Genomic DNA, 18,447 nt, shown 5'->3' on the forward strand with positions numbered 1-18,447 from the left:
GTGTGTGTTTATATTGATCATAAACGACAATGTTTTATGTCATGTTTTTCATTATAAAGCCTATACTTTAGAAATTCTCTTCAAATATTTATTCCTTACAGAAACCTTGTGTAGTTATAGGAAAAATAAAATTGTTACCCATGTTATAGTTGAAGAAGGTGAGGGTTGGAAGACACTTCTTAATTATACAGTGAGCTATGAATATAACTGGTTAAAGTCCTCATCCATTATTTTGAGGAACGGGAGGGTTTACTAGATGTAACAGAGGCATTGGTGATTTTATAAGGAGGCTGCTTTAAGTCCTTGGTGCTTTATCTTAACCAATTATTATCTTAACCAATTGTTATCTTAACCAATTTGTCCCAGTTTTTCTTCACTGAGAGCTCCCTATCATTTGAGGCTCACATGATTAACCTGAAAACTCAGCAGAAAAAATACCAATCAACTCCATACATTTTCATATAATAAATTAAAAGTTAGTCTAATTACATTTATTAACAACATTTTATTCCATTCAAAGAAATATTGTTTTGCTATGTTATTATAACTTTTATGAAATCTTCAATGTTCTATCTCACTCAAAGATAGCTTTTCAGGGAAATTATTTTTATTGATAATTTCTGATCTTTTTATTTTATTCTAGGAATTGAATTCAGAATCTTTCATTTGTTAGGCAAGGGCTCCATACTTCTAGACCTTTTGGTTGCCTTGAAGTAAACATTCTCTTTCTACTACCTCTGGAGTAGCTAGGCCTTCTTGATATCCAGTTGTTTTGATCAAAACTGATAAGATTTTGATTATAGAAGATTATTTCATGTTATTCTATTCCTTATTTATGTTTTGAAAGCAATGCTCAGAAATTTAATTGAAAATCCGTGACTCTAAGGAATCATATACCATATTTTATTTTTATCAAATTTGTCAATTTTCTAGTATAGTTGTTTATATACTTTAAATCATAACCTAAAAACTTAGGGAATATTTTTATATCTGAAAGTGTAATTTCCTACCCTTATACTTTTCTTTTTTTTTCTTTTAGTTCCAGGAGCAGTATTTGATTTACAACTAGCAGAGGTAGAAGCCACAGAAATAAGAATTACTTGGAGAAAACCACGACAGCCAAATGGAATCATTAACCAATACCGAGTGACAGTGTTGGACTTAGAGACAGGAGTAATCTTGGAAAACACTTTGCTCACAGAAAAAGATGAGGTATTCGTTTCCCATTTTGATGAGCACTTTCTGCTTGGTTCAGGCAGAATGCTTGGGTTTAAACCTTGCTTCTGTCATAGCTGACACTTTAATCCAGGACATTTAGCTTGACCTTTCTGCACTTCAGATTCTTTTTCAAGGAGATGATTATAGAAGTCCCTATAACAATGAAGGCTTAATGAGCTAATATGTATAAGGGACTTATTCTGTACCTGGCATATAATAGAACTTTTGCTATTATTTGTGATCTGTTGTAATTTATTTTTTCAGTTGTGGGGCTTGAACTCCGCCTGGGTGTTGTCCTTCAGCTCTTCAGCTCAAGGCGAGTGCTCTACCACTTGAGCCACAACACCACTTCCAGTTTTCTAGTGGTTTATTGAAGATAAGAATCTCTTTTCTTCCTGGGCTGGCTTTGAACCTGAATCCTCACATCTTAGCCTCCTGAATAGCTAGGATTACAGGCTTGAGCCACCAATGGCCGGCTGTGATAATTCATTTTGACATTGATCATTTATCCTAGTTGATACTCAGTGTTTATTTCTGAATCCTCTCTCAGTAAGAGACATTACACTTTATTTTTTGTAGTTGTTATATCAGACTTGTTTCTGACACTTCTGTTTCCCTTGTGATTGGTATTGGAGTTCAACTTTCAGAAGGATGATGCGGGGAAATATAGCACAAGTTCTAAATCGAAATGGCTTAAGGTCATTGGCTTCTCTTCCATTTTGTAGTTCTATGATCTAAGACAAGTCAACTTTCAGAAAGCTCTTACTTACATTTTTATACTATAGTTCACTATTTGGTTTAGATAGGTGGGAAAATGACAAAGAAGTAAACTCTTGGTTTGGTGAGTTCATTTATTATTTTTTTATTTTGGGACCTCCCTCAGATAAAGGACTCTCCTTCCACTTACTATAAATTAATTGACACTCCCTGTCTCAAAATCTCTTTAATGCTTTGAAGTGTTGTTAGAATTCACCAGTAACCTCAATAACAAATACAGTAATTAATTATTTAACTATTCTTATAGTTACAAGATACCCTTAGGTGAATAATTCTTTTCTGAAAGGATTATATTTTCTTTGCTTTTGTGGAATCCACCCTCACTCTCCAGCTTTTTAGACCATTTGTTGCTAAGTGCATTTCAGTTTTATATGCTGAGTCTTTACAATACTCGGGCTAGCTTTAAACAAGTACAAATGAAGAAGATAGAAAAGCTAACACTCTTTTCTATTTTCTAACACCTTTAGAAAGGGTTTTCCAGAGAGTTCTGTTTCCAATCATCTCATAACACTTTCTTCTTACAGTCTCACAGTTTCAATCACTGCTTCTGATAGATATGACTCTTTTTTCCCCTAGTTTCTAATCTCATCTTTCTTTCTGACACTATGAATTCCTAATTGCTCCTGTCTATCAGAAGTTTTGCTAGGGCTCATCGTATCTAAACTACCTCAACTCATTTCCCAGTAAACCAAAACAAACCAGAACAAAAGTCTTCTTAGGGGTAAGAGAGTGATAGTAGTGGAAGGAGGAAAGGAAGTGAGTTTGGCAAGGGGCAAAGATACTTGAGAGAGAGATTGGGGTCTCAAATGGAAGTAACCTCTGAAGGTTTCATAGGTCACACAGAAGAAAGTTGTCCTGGCAATTAATCTTTTCAATAGGCCTAGTAACAGGGTCTGAAGAGAGCTGTCTTAAAGCCTTGGTACTAAGTAATAGACCTAGATTTCCCTAATCCCTTAGCTAACCTGAAGATCATATTTAAGTAATAGTGATTCACAAGACTTTGAGGGTGAAACTTTATGGCATCCTTAGGTATTTGGATATTTGCACCATTGTTCTACTCCCATGAACATTTGAAATCTTGGAGTTATGCCTGACTTAGTAGCATTTATTTCTTCCTCCAGACTATGAGTTTCATGCACTTCTATCTGTTTCCCGTATGTCCCAATCCTGACCCAAAATTGCATATTCTCTTACCTGCAATTTTGTTGTTATCTCATGGTATTACTTTTGTTACAAATTTAGCAGCTTTGTACAATTCACACTTGTTATCTTATAGGTTCTGTGAGTTATGAGTTCAAACAGAGATCAGAAGCCTTCTCTTAGCTTTCCATCAGGCTATAGCAAGGGTCTGGGTGAGGTGGTATCTGATCTCATCTAGAGGTTTTTCCCTTGATCTGTAGAACCACCTGGGCCTTGGTTTCTTGCAGGCTCTTAGTTGGTTACTTTATTCTTTCCTTCGAGAAGCCCTCCTTAATGTCTTGCTTTATGGTCTTTCTTAATCAGTTCAGAAATTCCTCAAACCAGCAGAGATATCTATACAGGCAGTGTGTTCATGAGAGCAATATCCTATCACTTTTGTCTATTCTATGGATGAGAGGCAAGTAACAGGTGCTACATTGCTCAAAGGAAGGGACAATGGGACCACCTGAGAGACCATCTGCCACAGTCTCCCAGCCCACTGCTTTATGTTTCTCATACCTATTCTAATAGGTTTTAGTATATCATTTATACTATAAAGGTTACCTAAAAAATTAAGGAATGGGTATGATTTTACATGTATTCATGTATTTAAGTAATGTGGCTTCTCACTATTTATAGCAGAAAGTCAAATAAATGAGCACTAACAGAAAGGGAAGCATATTATTTAGTGACTTTAGGAGTAAAATCCATAAGAATAGAAAACAAAAATGGTTCAAGTGATGCTTTGAGGGAGTAAGGCTCCAAGAGGTGTGGATGGAGGATTGTTATTTGGATTATAAATTCTTGATCACTCCGGAGGTATCACTTCTGTCATGTGTAAAACATGATTTCTATATGTTCCTACATCATTTATTTATTAACTATGAATGAAATTCTTGGTATTCTGTAAAGCCCAGGAGAAATAGAAATGAATAAAAAGCAACCACTGCCCCATAGTTTAAACAGTTGGTCTAACTCTCCTCTTTAGACCAACACCATAGACAATAGCACTGTGAGGATGAGATATGGAACCAGCAAAATGTCTTCCAGTCCTTCCTGTGTCCCCAGGTTGTGAGAATTTCAACAAATAACTAGAATGGAGCCAAAAACTCTGTAGTGCCTGAGTTGTGGTCACATGGGCAAACATGTTCAGAATTCATTGGACACCCTAAGACAGCAGCTTAGAATGTTAATCTTTGTATAAATAACTACAATACACAATGACTTAGTAATTAAAAACAATGGGCACAGATTCTGTAAAGTTTATCCTTTCATTATACTAAAAGTGTTTCATTACTTATGGCTTCTAGGTCCTTATCATGGATTACTCTCTTGTGTGTATGTCGTAGTTGGTTAATTAATCTCTGTCTACAGTGAATGTAGTGTTTAAAGTGTTTAAACTGACGTGTTTAAATGTAGTGTTTAAAGTTTAAAGTGAATGTATAAAATTCAACTAGAAACAGCCTGAGAAAAAATATTTTCTTTTTTGATACAAACTTACTCTCATCAGAACAAAGATTAAAATTAATTTATTTGACAGTCTCATTCCATTGAGATTGAATTCTGAAAACCCTTAAAATCACTCCTTCAGAGATGGATTTTTGGATTAATTTTACACATACACCTGGTTTTATGCATGCTCTTATAAGTCTGAGACTTTTTCCTAATAGTCATTATCTTGATGCCTAATATTATAAACATCTGAGATTAATATCGATGTATCTTTCATCTAAGGTATTTCTGGCCAAATGGAACAAAATGGGGCTAAGGACAGGAGAAAATAAGGCTAATGACAGAGTAGGCTAAGTACAGTTTAGGAATGCCTTGAGATTAATTTAGTTTATTGAGCACAAATGGGACATAAATGTCATTAAATAAGCCTGAAGTATTTGTCACTCACATCTGTCTAGGATTATATAGTGTCCTAATTGTTAACTTTTCTTACTCATGCTCTACTGATAACAGCATAAATTATACCTATACTAAAATAAAAGTATTTCTTAAGAATAAATCTTGTGTGCATTCTCTTTCCCTTCTTTTCATTCATCTACCCCTCTCCCCTTGGCCACCCCAAACCTTGAAAGTACTCATTTCCTGGTGCTTAGTTTGTTGGGCTTTGACTTTGCCTTTCTAAGAAATTACACCATTTGAGTTTCCCCTTGAATCTACCATATTCAGTTAATGCATTTGTAAATACTTGCATAGCACCCGATGTGTTTACTAATACGTTTATAAGCTAAATCTAGCTTCCACATGTAAGGGAACACAGGAATCCTTTGTTTCTCTGGGCCTGACTTACTTTACTTAATATAATTTTTTCATGTCTTTCCATTTCTTTATAAATGATACAATATTTTTTTTCTAATGGATGAGGTTAATGCAAAATTAAGAAAATTAAGGGAAGGGATGGATGGGGAGGATGGGTGAGAATGTTGAAAGGAGTAACATTGATCAAGATGTATTTGTGAATTGCTTTGTTTGTAAATTGTTTTGTTAAGTGGCAACTCCTTTGTACAACTACTTAAAGATAACAATAAAAAAATAAACCAATGATGAAAGGGGTGATGTTGATTGGATACATTGTACTCATAATCTCATTTGCTGAACTGAAACTTCTTTGAAAAACTACTTTAAAAATATGTCAAACATTTCATTAATTCAATTCAGCAGAATTCCAGTGAGCCTAAATTGATAGAGGTCAGTTTTTTTTCCCACAAACAATATTACACTTACAATGAAGATAATTACATGCAAAATTAAGTTGGTTTATTCAGGTGGATTAGGAATTTAACTCTGAAGACTTCTAATTCTTCCACATAAATTCCAAGGATTCTTGGCTAGTGTATGCAAGCCCTTTCATGTTGATGAATTGTGACATTCACATCCTAAGTCAAAGTCTCTTAACCAGGGACAATTTTGCTCTCCAAGAGACATGTGGTAATCTCTGGAGATATCTTCATTGTCTTAACTGGGAGAATGCTTTGGATGATAGGAACCTGGGATGTAGGTAGGCATCTTAAAGTGCACAAGATCATCTAGGACCCATACAAAATTATCTCATACAGAATGCCAGTAGTGCTTAGGTTCTCCTTCATACTCATTGAGTCCAAACTTTTAAATATTACAGTAGACATTTTTTTGTTTAAACTTCTATTTTCCTTTTCACCCATTTCTCTCTGTCCCTTCTTGTTATTCTCTTCAATTCTAATCGTTTTCAATAAGGTTTGCTCTTGACATTAACACACCTTTTTTCCTCTTTTGGGAAACATAACATCTAATCTAATGTCTTTAAGAAAGAGGCAAAGTAAGAAATATTCACGACATGAAACAATTAATGATTAAATTTTGAGTTGTTTTGAAACCGATGTCCAGGTCACTTCCCTGATTATAGACTGTTTGCAAGGAAAACAAAAATTTGAGATATTCCCAGAGTCAAGAGTATTCAAACAACTCTCTTCCTTTAAAATGGCAGTTTGTTAACTGAAATGCTTAGCTTAGTTATTGATGGAATGCTGTGTATGAGCTGTTTCTTGATAATTTATTTGACACGCAGTAGAAAATATTGAGAGACTTAATGTAAAATCCTAGTTCAAGGGGAAATTCTTTGTACCCCCTCACTGTCCCATCAATAGTGCTTTATACATAATAAATTATCCAAGGATGACTGATTGATAGAGGAAACAGCTGTCTGGTTCAGGCCTAGATTATTGACTGGAAGACCAGAACATCTCTGAATTATGTGCTTATGATTCCAGCCCTCCCTAATTTGCAGGTGGAGACAGAGTACAAATGAGATGCTGGAAGACACTGGTAGATAGAAAGTCTTTGCTTGTCCAATCTGAACTTCCCTCTCCAGGATTCTCTATTATAACATGAATATATCTCATGGTTACACATTACTTTTTCCCAAGATACTTTTGTTGGCAAGAATAAAACAGGATTCAGGAGAGCTGATTTTATAGATCTCATTTGGATATTTTCTTGAATCATTTTGCCCCTTTTTTATCTTTCCGAAAAGTCAAGGTTTAAAATCGTATGTATTTTAGGTATTGAAACTAAAATTCTTGCATTCTTGAGATTATTTTTCCTTAGCATCTCTTTTTTCATATTTATTTATTGAAAATACCAAGAAATAAAGACAACCCAGAAACATGTAAGGAAATTGAGAGGGCTATCAATGCTTATAAACACCCAGAACCTATATTATAAATTAATTACAAATGTTGATGGATGAAACAACAGCATATAAGTGATGATGGAATATTCTTTAAAATAGGGTTTAGGAGGTGTGTTTTGATGTAGAACTTGAGAGTTGATAAAGGTATAGTTTTGTCACCTTTGTTTTCAAAACGATTTATTTTGTGAAATTTCAAGCAGGTGTGAAGGTGGAAAAAAGCCTACAGTATGCCTCCTTATATATTACCACCTGGATTCAATAATTAACAACATTCTGCCGGTCTTCCTCCAGCTGGCTTCCATTGTGCTTCCGCTGCAGATGTGTTTTAAAATAGATGCCAGACATCACATCGATTTTGCTTCTATGTGCCTAACTAGCATGATTACTTGGTCATTTTCATACATTTAATAATACCATGACTACCACTGACAAAATTAGTGACATTAACTTACATCATCTAATACCTAGATTATATTAAAGTTTTCTTGATAATCTCTATGAATCCTATGTTGGTAGGCATATTCAAATTAGAATCCAAGCAATGTATTGGTTATTAGTATATTATATGATTATACCTATAATCATATAATATTGTAGTATATTAATCTCTTTGAATTGGTTATTATATAATTATATCATAATATTAACCTCTTTTGATGATTAATGTTGCCATTCTACCAGACACCTATGATTATTTGGCTAAAACATCTTTTTCTATTCTATTTCAATCTGTTATGCTGGGTTGGGATGGAGAAGGAACAGAGGAATCCTGCTATCCCTACAGAAAAATCTCTACTATATATATATATATATATATATATATATATATATATATATATATATATATAGTAGAGTATATAGTAGAGTATATAGTATATATATATATGTCCCTAATCTGCACCTGATATTTTCACTTCAATATCTACCACTTTGATGAACTTTCTCTCTCTCTCTTTCTTTTTCTTTCTTCTTTCTCTCTTTTTTATTTTGATTCCTTCCTTTCTGCCTTTCTCTTTCTTTCTTAATATTTTAAAGAATATTTAATATACTTAAAATATGAATATTTAAGAGTATTTAAAGACTATTCCTGAAGTGCTGAACCCTGGATGAGTGTGTTATAAACAGTATTTGACAACTGTAACTGTGCAGTTTTATTCTTACCAGTAATTTCAGTTCTTTATAAATAGATTACTATAGTTGATTACAAGCAGGCACTCAGTCCTCTTACATTTGTTATACAAATAAAAATGTTGGGATAGGAAAACAAAACCAATTATAAGAGTATTCCTAGAGTGCCTACTATCTGGAGGATAGACCTTAAGTTAAGGTATTGAAATTATGCATCCATCCTTGAAAATGTGTAATCTTAACATAAAAAAAAACTAACTCAAGTCAGAAACAAATACCTGCTTCTTTCCAAAATACAGCACTGGTTTAATAAATAATAGGATGGTCTTCACTAGGTATGATGATGCAGGTTTTTAGTAGTTTGAGAGAGAAATCTTGGAATGCATAGAAAATGCCATTAAGAAAATGTGACATCAATGTAAAAAGTTTTGAAATCATCAAGTATAACCATGAGTTTTCAGTCTTTGTAAACATCTACTTTCAATTGCAGCACATAAATGACCCCATGTCTCCAGAGATGATGAGCATAGTAGAGCCAATGATCGGATTTTATGAGGGCTCAGCAGAGATGTCTTCTGACCTGCATTCCCTCGCTTCTTTTATGTATAACAATCATCCACACAACATTCCTGTGAGGAATAGAGCTCAAGACTACAGTTTACCCATTGGTAAGTAAAAATTTAATTCTTAGTAAAGTGAATTCAAACCACTAGTACCAGCTAGCAGATATGTGAACCCTGGCTTAGAGTTCAATCCTATTATTAATGGTCCATGAGTTGGAGTGAGATTTTTTTTGACTGCTGAATAACCTCATGCAACAAATGGAAATGCCACACAGACAGGAGCTGCCCCCACTCACCCATTTGACCTTCTTCCTAGAGAAAGTAACACCCTAGAGTCTCCAGCCAAGCTGCATAGACAATCAGTTATTACAGTTGCCAAAGCAGGTGTGATGGGGAGGGATTAACATATCTTCAAATCATTTACAGGCCTCACACTCTCTGCAGCTTTTGACTAATAGGTTTTCAAATGTCACTAAAGGTAAATAGGTCAGAAAGTTACAACTCTAGCCCATGGGATGATAAACAGGTGTAGATGACCCCAATGATGTGGTGATGTCATTAGTGTATACACTTGTTCTTCAGAGTCAATGAATCTTCTTGTTTCTAAAAGGACAGTGTCTTATGTGGCAAATTAAAACTCCTTGGTTAGATGACTAGAGGTATATTAGCTCTAGGTTTTATAAAATATTAAGTGAGAATATTTTATTTTGTTGCCTTGCTTCTGATTTCGTGTTTGTTCTGTTTCAAACGGAAAGCACTATATTATTCCATTTGTGGCAGAATTAGCAAAATAATCACATTTTGTTCAGTATATGTTTATACCATTTATTGATCCATCTTTCTTCTTCAGAACAGATTGGATAAAACATTAAAATTAAGAAGACCATAATTTCTGATATAGCTGTTTCCTTAAATACCTCAAGTTTGGCTTAATTGCTAATTAGTTTTGGAAGCACAAGTTCTAAGTGAAAACTGAATAAATAAAATCCTGTGCAGGCACCTATTGTGTCAGTTATCTATGAATGCTTGCTTTAAAAAATTATCTAGCAAATGTAAGGTGACTTCTGACTCTAAATAAAAACTCTTACTTAAAAAATTTCTGGTATTGATCAGTCTTGATTTATATTATTTTCATTTTATAGTCTTTCTTTGGGTTTATTTCTAGAAATGATCCTTAATCAATTGTCCATGGAAAGCTGTGTTTTTCCAGAAAAATAGGAAATCTATGTTATGAAATACATGTTTAGAAATTGTATGGGGAATGTTTATAAGTCATAATAGTATCCAATATGCTATAAAAATCATGGATATCATGTTTATTGTCAATTATACTCACCTGTTATACACAGACATGTTTGAAGAGTTTACTATACAAAGTGCTATCAGGTTTCACTGAGTAAAAATAATTTTGACTATCAAGCCAACTCCCTCTTCTTTTTTTTCTTCTTGATTTCAAATAGTAACAGCCAGGAATCTGTACATCACTGACATTGCTGCTGAACAGCTGTCTTACGTTATCAGGCAACTTGTACCTTTCACAGAGCACATGATTAGTGTATCTGCTTTCACCATCATGGGAGAGGGACCACCAACGGTTCTCAATGTTAGGACACGTGAGCAAGGTAAGAATGTGTTTCTTTAAGAGCAATTACATGAGAATGTTGATCTTGGGTGCTATCATCAATTTCCTTTTAATTCACTAATTTTCTATTCTTCTTTTCAAGTGCCAAGCTCCATTCAAATTATAAACTATAAAAATATTAGTTCTTCATCTATTTTGTTATATTGGGATCCTCCAGAATATCCCAATGGAAAAATAACTCATTACACAATTTATGCTATGGAACTGGATACTCACAGAGCATTCCAGATGACGACTATAGATAACAGCTTTCTCATAACAGGTAGAACAAACAATATTGTTCTTTTTTTAAGCTTTATTTTGATGGAAAATACACACCTCTTCTACTTTTAACACTACAAGACACATACTCTAGAAGGTTAGATTTCATTGTTCTGTGTTTTTATGGATATATTTAAAAACACTGAAACCACTTTACTAACCATATTTTTCATTACCTATATTTGTTCAAAGAGGATTAAAACTCATTAGATGATAAATTTCACAGAAATTTACTTGACTGAAGAAATACTATATCTGATTCTTCAAAATACCTCATTATTGAAAAATTAAATGAATGAATGTGAAAATCAGCTAAATCAATTCATCTGACAGGGTATCTGTGCCAATTTCTCTTACAGTGCCAAAAATTACTTTTTCACCTTTAGATGATCTACTTAATATTTTATTGGCAGAAAATCTGACATCATCTCTAAGGAAAGCTCTTCAAAAAGAAGGAATTTGGGTAGACACACACACGTGCGCGTGCACACACACACACACACACTTAATGATTTTAAAACATGTTTTGTTGTCCTTGTAGGTTTAAAAAAATACACAAGTTACAAAATGAGAGTGTCTGCCTCAACTCATGTTGGAGAAAGTCCTTTGTCTGAAGAGAATGACATCTTTATCAAAACTCCAGAGGATGGTAAGAATAGCAGATGCAGTATTAATGAATGAGAAGTAAGGAAGGAGGAAAGGAAGGAAAGAAGGGAAGAAGGAAAGAAAGGAAGGTAGAGAAAGAGGGAGAAAGGGAGAAAGGAATGGAAAAAGGGAGGAGAAAGGAAAGGAAGGAAAAGAAAGAGAGGGAGGGAGGGGAGAAGGAAGGAAGGAAGGAGGGAGGGAAACAAGGTAGGTAGGAAGAAAGAAAGGAAGGGAAAAGAAAGGAATGAAAATTGGCTTCATATGCCTATTGCTTCTATTTATGCTTCTTTTAGTCTTGAAACAATATAAATGAGAAAAATGCGGGTATTTTAGGTTTTGTTTTCTTCTCCCAGAGCCAGAATCATCACCTGAGGATGTTCAAGTAATTGAAGTTTCCCCAAGTGAAATGAAATTACAATGGTCACCACCTAAGAAGCCCAATGGGATTATTATTGCTTATGAAGTACTTTATGAAAATATAGACTCTTTGTTTACAAAGAATACCTCAACAACAAACATACTTTTACAGGACTTAAAACCCTACACCCTCTATAACATTTCTGTCAGGTCTTATACCAAAGTTGGTCATGGCAATCACTCATCGTCATTACTCTCTGTAAGGACTTCGGAGACAGGTAAGTTTTACCTTTCTTTTGTTGTTGATATTTAATAATGCATAACAATGTAGTAAATATAGCTCACAATTGCATGCTGTTTATGGTTTAGTAACCTGAGAAATTCATTACTATTTTGTGTGTGTGTGTGTGTATAGCCAAGAAATTTCTTTGCTTTTTCTGGCAAAAAGTGTGGGAAAGGACACATACCTAAGGGGATTTTTGATAACAGAGCAAGTGAATTTTTCAAGTAAAAGACAATGTACCTATAAATCTGGTGTTGATTAACTACTAGCTTCAGACATATATTCACACGGATAGATTGCTATACTCTAATGAGGTCTATGTGTGGATGGCAGAAGCACAGAAGGGCATATTTCCACTAATACAATTGTACACACTAGCATACCACCCAACATATTTACTTGTAAGCTGAGTCTAGCTTCCACATGTAAGGGAAAACATTCATCCTTTGTCTCTCTCTAGGTCTGACTTACTTCACTTAATCTTTTCCAGGTCTTTCCATTTTCTTTACAAATGGTGAAATATTATACTTTCTAGTGGATGAGTAAAAATCCATTTCATATATATATATATATATACTATATTTTCTTGATCCTTGTGTCTGTTCATTCAAGGACATCTGGAAGATTTATTACTAGGGCAATTCCATAATGCATGCTGAGGGTTTAGAACTAAATATAGAGAACGGTCTTATTTTAAAATAGTTAACCAAATTTTAAGACGTAAAATTTCAAAGAAAAAAATGTACATTTAAAAGAATAAATATTTATTAATTAGCTATTGTTAAACATTATCAAACTTTCATTTTCATAGATTATAAATGGTCAAATATCAGTAATTCCATATGAATTGGCCAGATAATATCCATGAAGTTTTGTCTTTTACATCGAAATTCTAGAAATATAAGAAAGCTTACGTTTGGGTAAAAGCATTCTCTTGAGACTGCATAGAAATTAATACAATGAAATAGCACAAAAGTGTTCATAGGCAATGACAATTATCGTTGCAGTAATAAGAAAAAGAAGAAGGGAGCATTTGCATCACTAACGCCTGATATATCCTTTTTAGGCATACTTAATTAAAATTGAATCATCTATGGACATGCATCTTGCTTTTGTAGACATTGTACCTAAGTCAATATTTTAGAGAAAATATATGCTCTTCAGTGACATGCTTTTTCTTTTACACTAGGTTAAGGAAAGAAATGACCAAATTTTGAATGCCTCTGGAATACCATAGGCTCTTGCAAGTAGCTTTCACACAAATTGTCTTTGTACTTCTAAAGTAAAACACTAAATTGTGATCTTCACTGTCTTGTGAAAAACTGATGATCTGAGTAGTTCTTTCTTTCAACAGATATTTGTACTATGCCAGGCTCCACTGAATATTTAGCAGTGTAGAAGGACATGATTTCTTGCCCTCTTAAAGTTTACTTATGTTGTAAGGTGAATTCTCAGGGAAGTCACATTTTGGAAGATGGAATATTGGAGTCTTTATTATATAGTTAGCAGGTTTGACAAAGGCCTGCAGCCCCCAAATACATATAACATGGTTAGGAAACAGGCCAGAGAGGAAAGAAAGAACAAAAACAATACCAACAAACCAATTCAGCTCTGATGGAAAGCTGAATTGGGACGCCATGATGACCAGAGATGAGCCAGCAGATAGGACATAAGACACAGCAGACAGGACACAGGACACAGGACAGAGACCCGTGGCATGGTGTTATGGCACCTGTCCAGGTCTAGGCCTAAATAGGGTCAGCCAGGGGGCAGGTCCACAGAAAATTCCCAGGCCCAGCCACTGGACTGATAGATTCAGTAATCTATCAGCTAAGTGCCCACCTCCAGGGATCTGGGCACACCCATCACTTAGGAGGGAGGGAGGGGGTGTTTCCTTCCACCAGACAAGATGCCAGACACTACCATCCACATGTGGTCAATATGGTGCCAGCCAGACCTGACCTCCTTATTTCAGTTAGTGTTTAATTGCTTAAGCAATTGATGACCTTTAGGTCATCCAAATGATAAGCAATGAAGCTGGTGTTAATTCTAATCTCATCTGACTATACTGCTCATTTCTTTTTCAGAGCCATCAATAAAGGTGAAAAGTTATAGGATATGTTTTAAGTCTTTCTATTCATTGCTGTAGAGATATTTTTCTGTTTGGGTTTTTTATAGCATAAATAAATAACATAATAGCATCCTATGTGATATTAAAAGTGCCCATATTTATGAATGTTTATCAACTGTTTTACTATTTAAGGGATCACCAATCAAGGATATTTTAATTATCAATTATAAAACATTTTTGTTTTCTGATTATTACATGTATATATTCTCTTAATACCAGACAATAAATTTAATTTCTATTTTATCTGTATGAGCTTAATTAGAAAGCAAGGATAATGAACTTAAGTGAATATATGAATTTAATTTGAAATATAATTTAAAATTATATATAATAATTATATATAATAAAATACAGTTCTGGAAAATATCTTACAAAACATCTAGAACTTGTGTGTGTGTGTGTGTGTGTGTGTGTGTGTGTGTGTGTGTGTATGTATGTATGTGTGCGTGTGTGTGTATGCCAGTCCTGGGATGAAACTCAAGGCCTAAGCTTTATCCCTGAGCTTTTTTGCTCAAGGCTGGTGCTCTACCACTTGATCCACAGCTCCAATTTTTGGGCAATTCATTAAGGATAGAAGTCTTATGGATTTTCCTGCTTAGGATGACTTCAAACTACAACTTTCAGATCTCAGCCTCCTGAGTAGCTAGGCATGAGGCACCCACAGCTGAACTTTTTATAAGCAAGGAAACAAGACTATTTAAGTAAAGTGACTCATAAATTATAGTAAAGGAAAAGAACTGATGGGGATAGATGGTTGAGTCCAATGACAAGGCTTGTTTAATAAGGTTAGTAGGAAAAATAGAGAGCGACAAGCAGCTTATCCCAAAACTTTCTAGCCCACCCATTTGAGTGGACAATAGTAGACTATCTTGACACTTGACTTTCAGATGCCAGAAGCCTACTGATGGAGTGTTGAGTTCAGTGCCCATCCTCTTGATTTTCAGCTCTATGACCTAATGTGACACTCTGTGGGCACTGCACATTTCTGTTAATAAACAAATGCATGGCTACCAGAGTTCATCAGTACTCATATATATATATATATATGTATATATATATGTATATATGTAATTATTATTGTAAAGATACTGTAGAGAGGGGTTACAGTTACCTGAGTAAGGTAATGAGTACGTTTCCTATTGAGAATTGTTAACCTCTTTCTTTGTTTTTCCCATACCATCCCTTCCCCCCACCATCTCTCCAACTCCTCCCTCCTCTGACAAGTTCATTTTCAAAATAGTGTCTTGTACATCTCATTGTTATAATGGTCAACCTATATTGTTTCAGCATTTTGTTATTTCCCTTCCCCTCCCCAAATTAGAAAAATGTATATACAAGATGCAGGGCACCAACATCAAATACAGTGAAAATGGGTTATACCATGGGGGAAGAACATACAAGAAAAACAAAAAAAATCACATAGTAGATTACAAACAACAGCAACAAAGGTGAAACCTCTTGTGTCCCTATCTTGGGGTTCATTTCGCTTAGCATCATCTTTTTGTTGTTGTGGTGGTGGTTGTGGGCCCTGAACTCTGGGACTGGATGTTGTCCCTCAGCTCTTCAGCTCAAGGCTAGCACTCTACCACTTGAGCCACAGTGCCACATCTGGCTTTTTTTTTTTTGCTATGTGGTGCTGAAGAATCAAACCCAGGGCCTCATGTAAGCACTCTACCTCTGAGCCACCTTCCCAGCCCCTTAGCATCATCTTATATGGTCATACGTATATAGCTTTTGACCTTTTCTCCTTGTCTAGTAAGATTATCCTAGACGTATCCTAGACGTATTACAAATAAGGGAAACCATGGGACCTGTGTTTCTTTGGGTCTGGCTTACTTCACTTAATAGAATGTTTTCCAAGTCTTTCCATTACCTAACAAATAGAATGGTGCCTTTTCTGATGGAGGCATAGGAGATATATATATAATTTATATATAATTGTATATAAATTTATATAATTTATATATAATATATACATATATACACTACATTTTCTTGATCTAATCATCTACTGAGGGGCATCTGGGTTGGCATCTTAGCTATGGTGAATAATGCTGCAATAAACATAATTGTGCTGGTAGCTTTATTATGGCCTTGTTTGTGATCATTTGGGTAAATGCCCAAAAGTGGGATTGCTGGGTCATAGGGGAGCTCTATGTGGAGTCTTTTGAAGAACCTACATCAGTACTCTTTAAGGCAAAGTTAACTGCAGAACTAGATTCCAACCTTAGACTTTATTTTACAATGGTGTGTGTGTGTGTGTGTGTGTGTGTGTGTGTGAGAGAGAGAGAGAGAGAGAGAGAGAGAGAGAGAGAGAGAGAGAGAGAGAGAGAGAGAGTGTTATGGGGCTTGAACTCAGGGCCTGGTTACTGTCCCTAAGCCTCTTTGCCCTTCTGGGTTTTGTTTTGTTTTGTTTTTAGTGGCCAATTGGAGATAAGAGTTTCATGGGGACTTTTCTGTACAGGCTGGCTTTGAACCTCAATCCTCAGATCTCAACCTCCTGAGTAGCTAGGATTACAGGTGTGAGCCACCAGCACCTGGCTACAATGTGCCTTTATATTTTGTTTGATACTTATGTTTATTCTCCTTTTGTCCCCCAATGATTTCTAATTTTGTTGTCACCTTTACAATTCTTAAAGGAAAATATTTTAATGTTCTACAGAGTTTTGGTTATTTTAAGTCAAATATTTATTCAGTATCTTTTTCAATTTTTTTGCCAGAAATAAAAACTCAGTATTTGATTTTTACTATTGAATATGCATAGATAACAAGTTTATGTTGGGCTGGGAAGGTGGCTCAGTGGTAGAGTGCTTGCCTTGCATGCATGAGGCCCTGGGTTCAATTCCTCAGTACCACATAAGCAGCAAAAGCTGGAAGTGGCTTGAGCTGTGACTCAAGTGGTAGAGTGCTAGCCTTAAGCTGAAGAGCTGAGGGACAGTGCCCAAGCCCAGAGTTCAGGCCCCAGGACTGACAATAAAAACAAGCAAGTTTATAAAATTACATTTAATACAACAGAAATACTATCAAATGCAGTGAGCCAATTCATTATTACTGATACCCTGCTTTTATAGGAGATGTTTTGTTATCCGGTCATATGATATAATCTCAATTCTAACACAGATTTTTTTTGACTACCTTAGTTCTCACTTTGAGCCCAAAGTACCTGCTAAGTTTTATGAAAAGAATTATTAGTGAATAGTACAATCAAATTTAAATACTTTCTAACTTTCTATTTAGCATCTGATTGTTTATTAGGACAAAATACCTTGTAATTAACAGGTAGCGTTTTGTTGTTGTTGTTTTTGCCAGTCCTTGGGCTAGAGAACTCAAGGAGTACTGTCCCCCAGCTTATTTTGATCAAGGCTAGCACTCTACCACTTTAGCCACAGTACCATTTCTGGCTTTTTCTGTTTATGTGGTACTGAGGAATAGAAACCATGGCTTCAGACAATACTATGAAGGCAAGCACTCTACCACTAAGTCACATTCCCAACCCTGTAATTAGTGTTTTAAGTCTTTTCTGAAACATATTATCCAGTGTTGCTATGCAGAACTATATTATTATTATTTTTCATTTGAGATCAAACTTATTGCACACTTATAAGTGCTACATTTTATCTATAGCTTATGTCCTGTAGGATATATGTTATGTTCACATTGTGGTTAAAGTTTGTGTATAATCTAACACACTTACATGAAAATGGAAGCAGAGTAGATTTTTAGAAGGAACTTGTTCATGCTAATATATTTTAATTTATTTCACAGTGCCTGATAGTGCACCAGAAAATATTACTTACAAGAACATTTCTTCTGGAGAGATTGAGATATCATACCTTCCCCCAAGCAGTCCCAATGGTGTCATACAAAAATATACAATTTATCTCAAGAGAAGTAATGGAAATGAGGAAAGAACAATAAATACAACCTCTTTGACCCAGAACATTAAAGGTGAGAGAACAAATCTAACAGTGGATATTTGCATTTATGTTGACATTGTGACCACAAAACATTAGCCTAATAATTTATTTAAACAATTTCAATGTGATTGTTTCTACATAGGGCATGGACAATCTTTTTGGTGAAATG

At 34.8% G+C, this 18,447-nt stretch overlaps 1 protein-coding gene across 1 annotated transcript in view; it reads left to right on the forward strand.

Annotated features, from left to right (window-relative positions):
* Ptprq (protein tyrosine phosphatase receptor type Q) overlaps nucleotides 1-18,447 on the forward strand; it is a 171,306-nt gene that overhangs the window by 18,316 nt on the left and 134,543 nt on the right. The window contains exons 9-15 of the mRNA XM_069989182.1: nucleotides 1,040-1,212; nucleotides 8,970-9,147; nucleotides 10,503-10,664; nucleotides 10,767-10,946; nucleotides 11,487-11,594; nucleotides 11,944-12,225; nucleotides 18,127-18,309. Of these exons, the coding sequence (XP_069845283.1) occupies nucleotides 1,040-1,212; nucleotides 8,970-9,147; nucleotides 10,503-10,664; nucleotides 10,767-10,946; nucleotides 11,487-11,594; nucleotides 11,944-12,225; nucleotides 18,127-18,309 (1,266 nt within the window). The remainder of the gene's footprint in view (nucleotides 1-1,039; nucleotides 1,213-8,969; nucleotides 9,148-10,502; nucleotides 10,665-10,766; nucleotides 10,947-11,486; nucleotides 11,595-11,943; nucleotides 12,226-18,126; nucleotides 18,310-18,447) is intronic.

This window comes from Dipodomys merriami, unplaced genomic scaffold, assembly GCF_024711535.1.
Source record: "Dipodomys merriami isolate MVZ:Mamm:240054 unplaced genomic scaffold, mDipMer1.0.p SCAF_10, whole genome shotgun sequence".
Lineage (NCBI taxonomy): Eukaryota > Metazoa > Chordata > Mammalia > Rodentia > Heteromyidae > Dipodomys > Dipodomys merriami.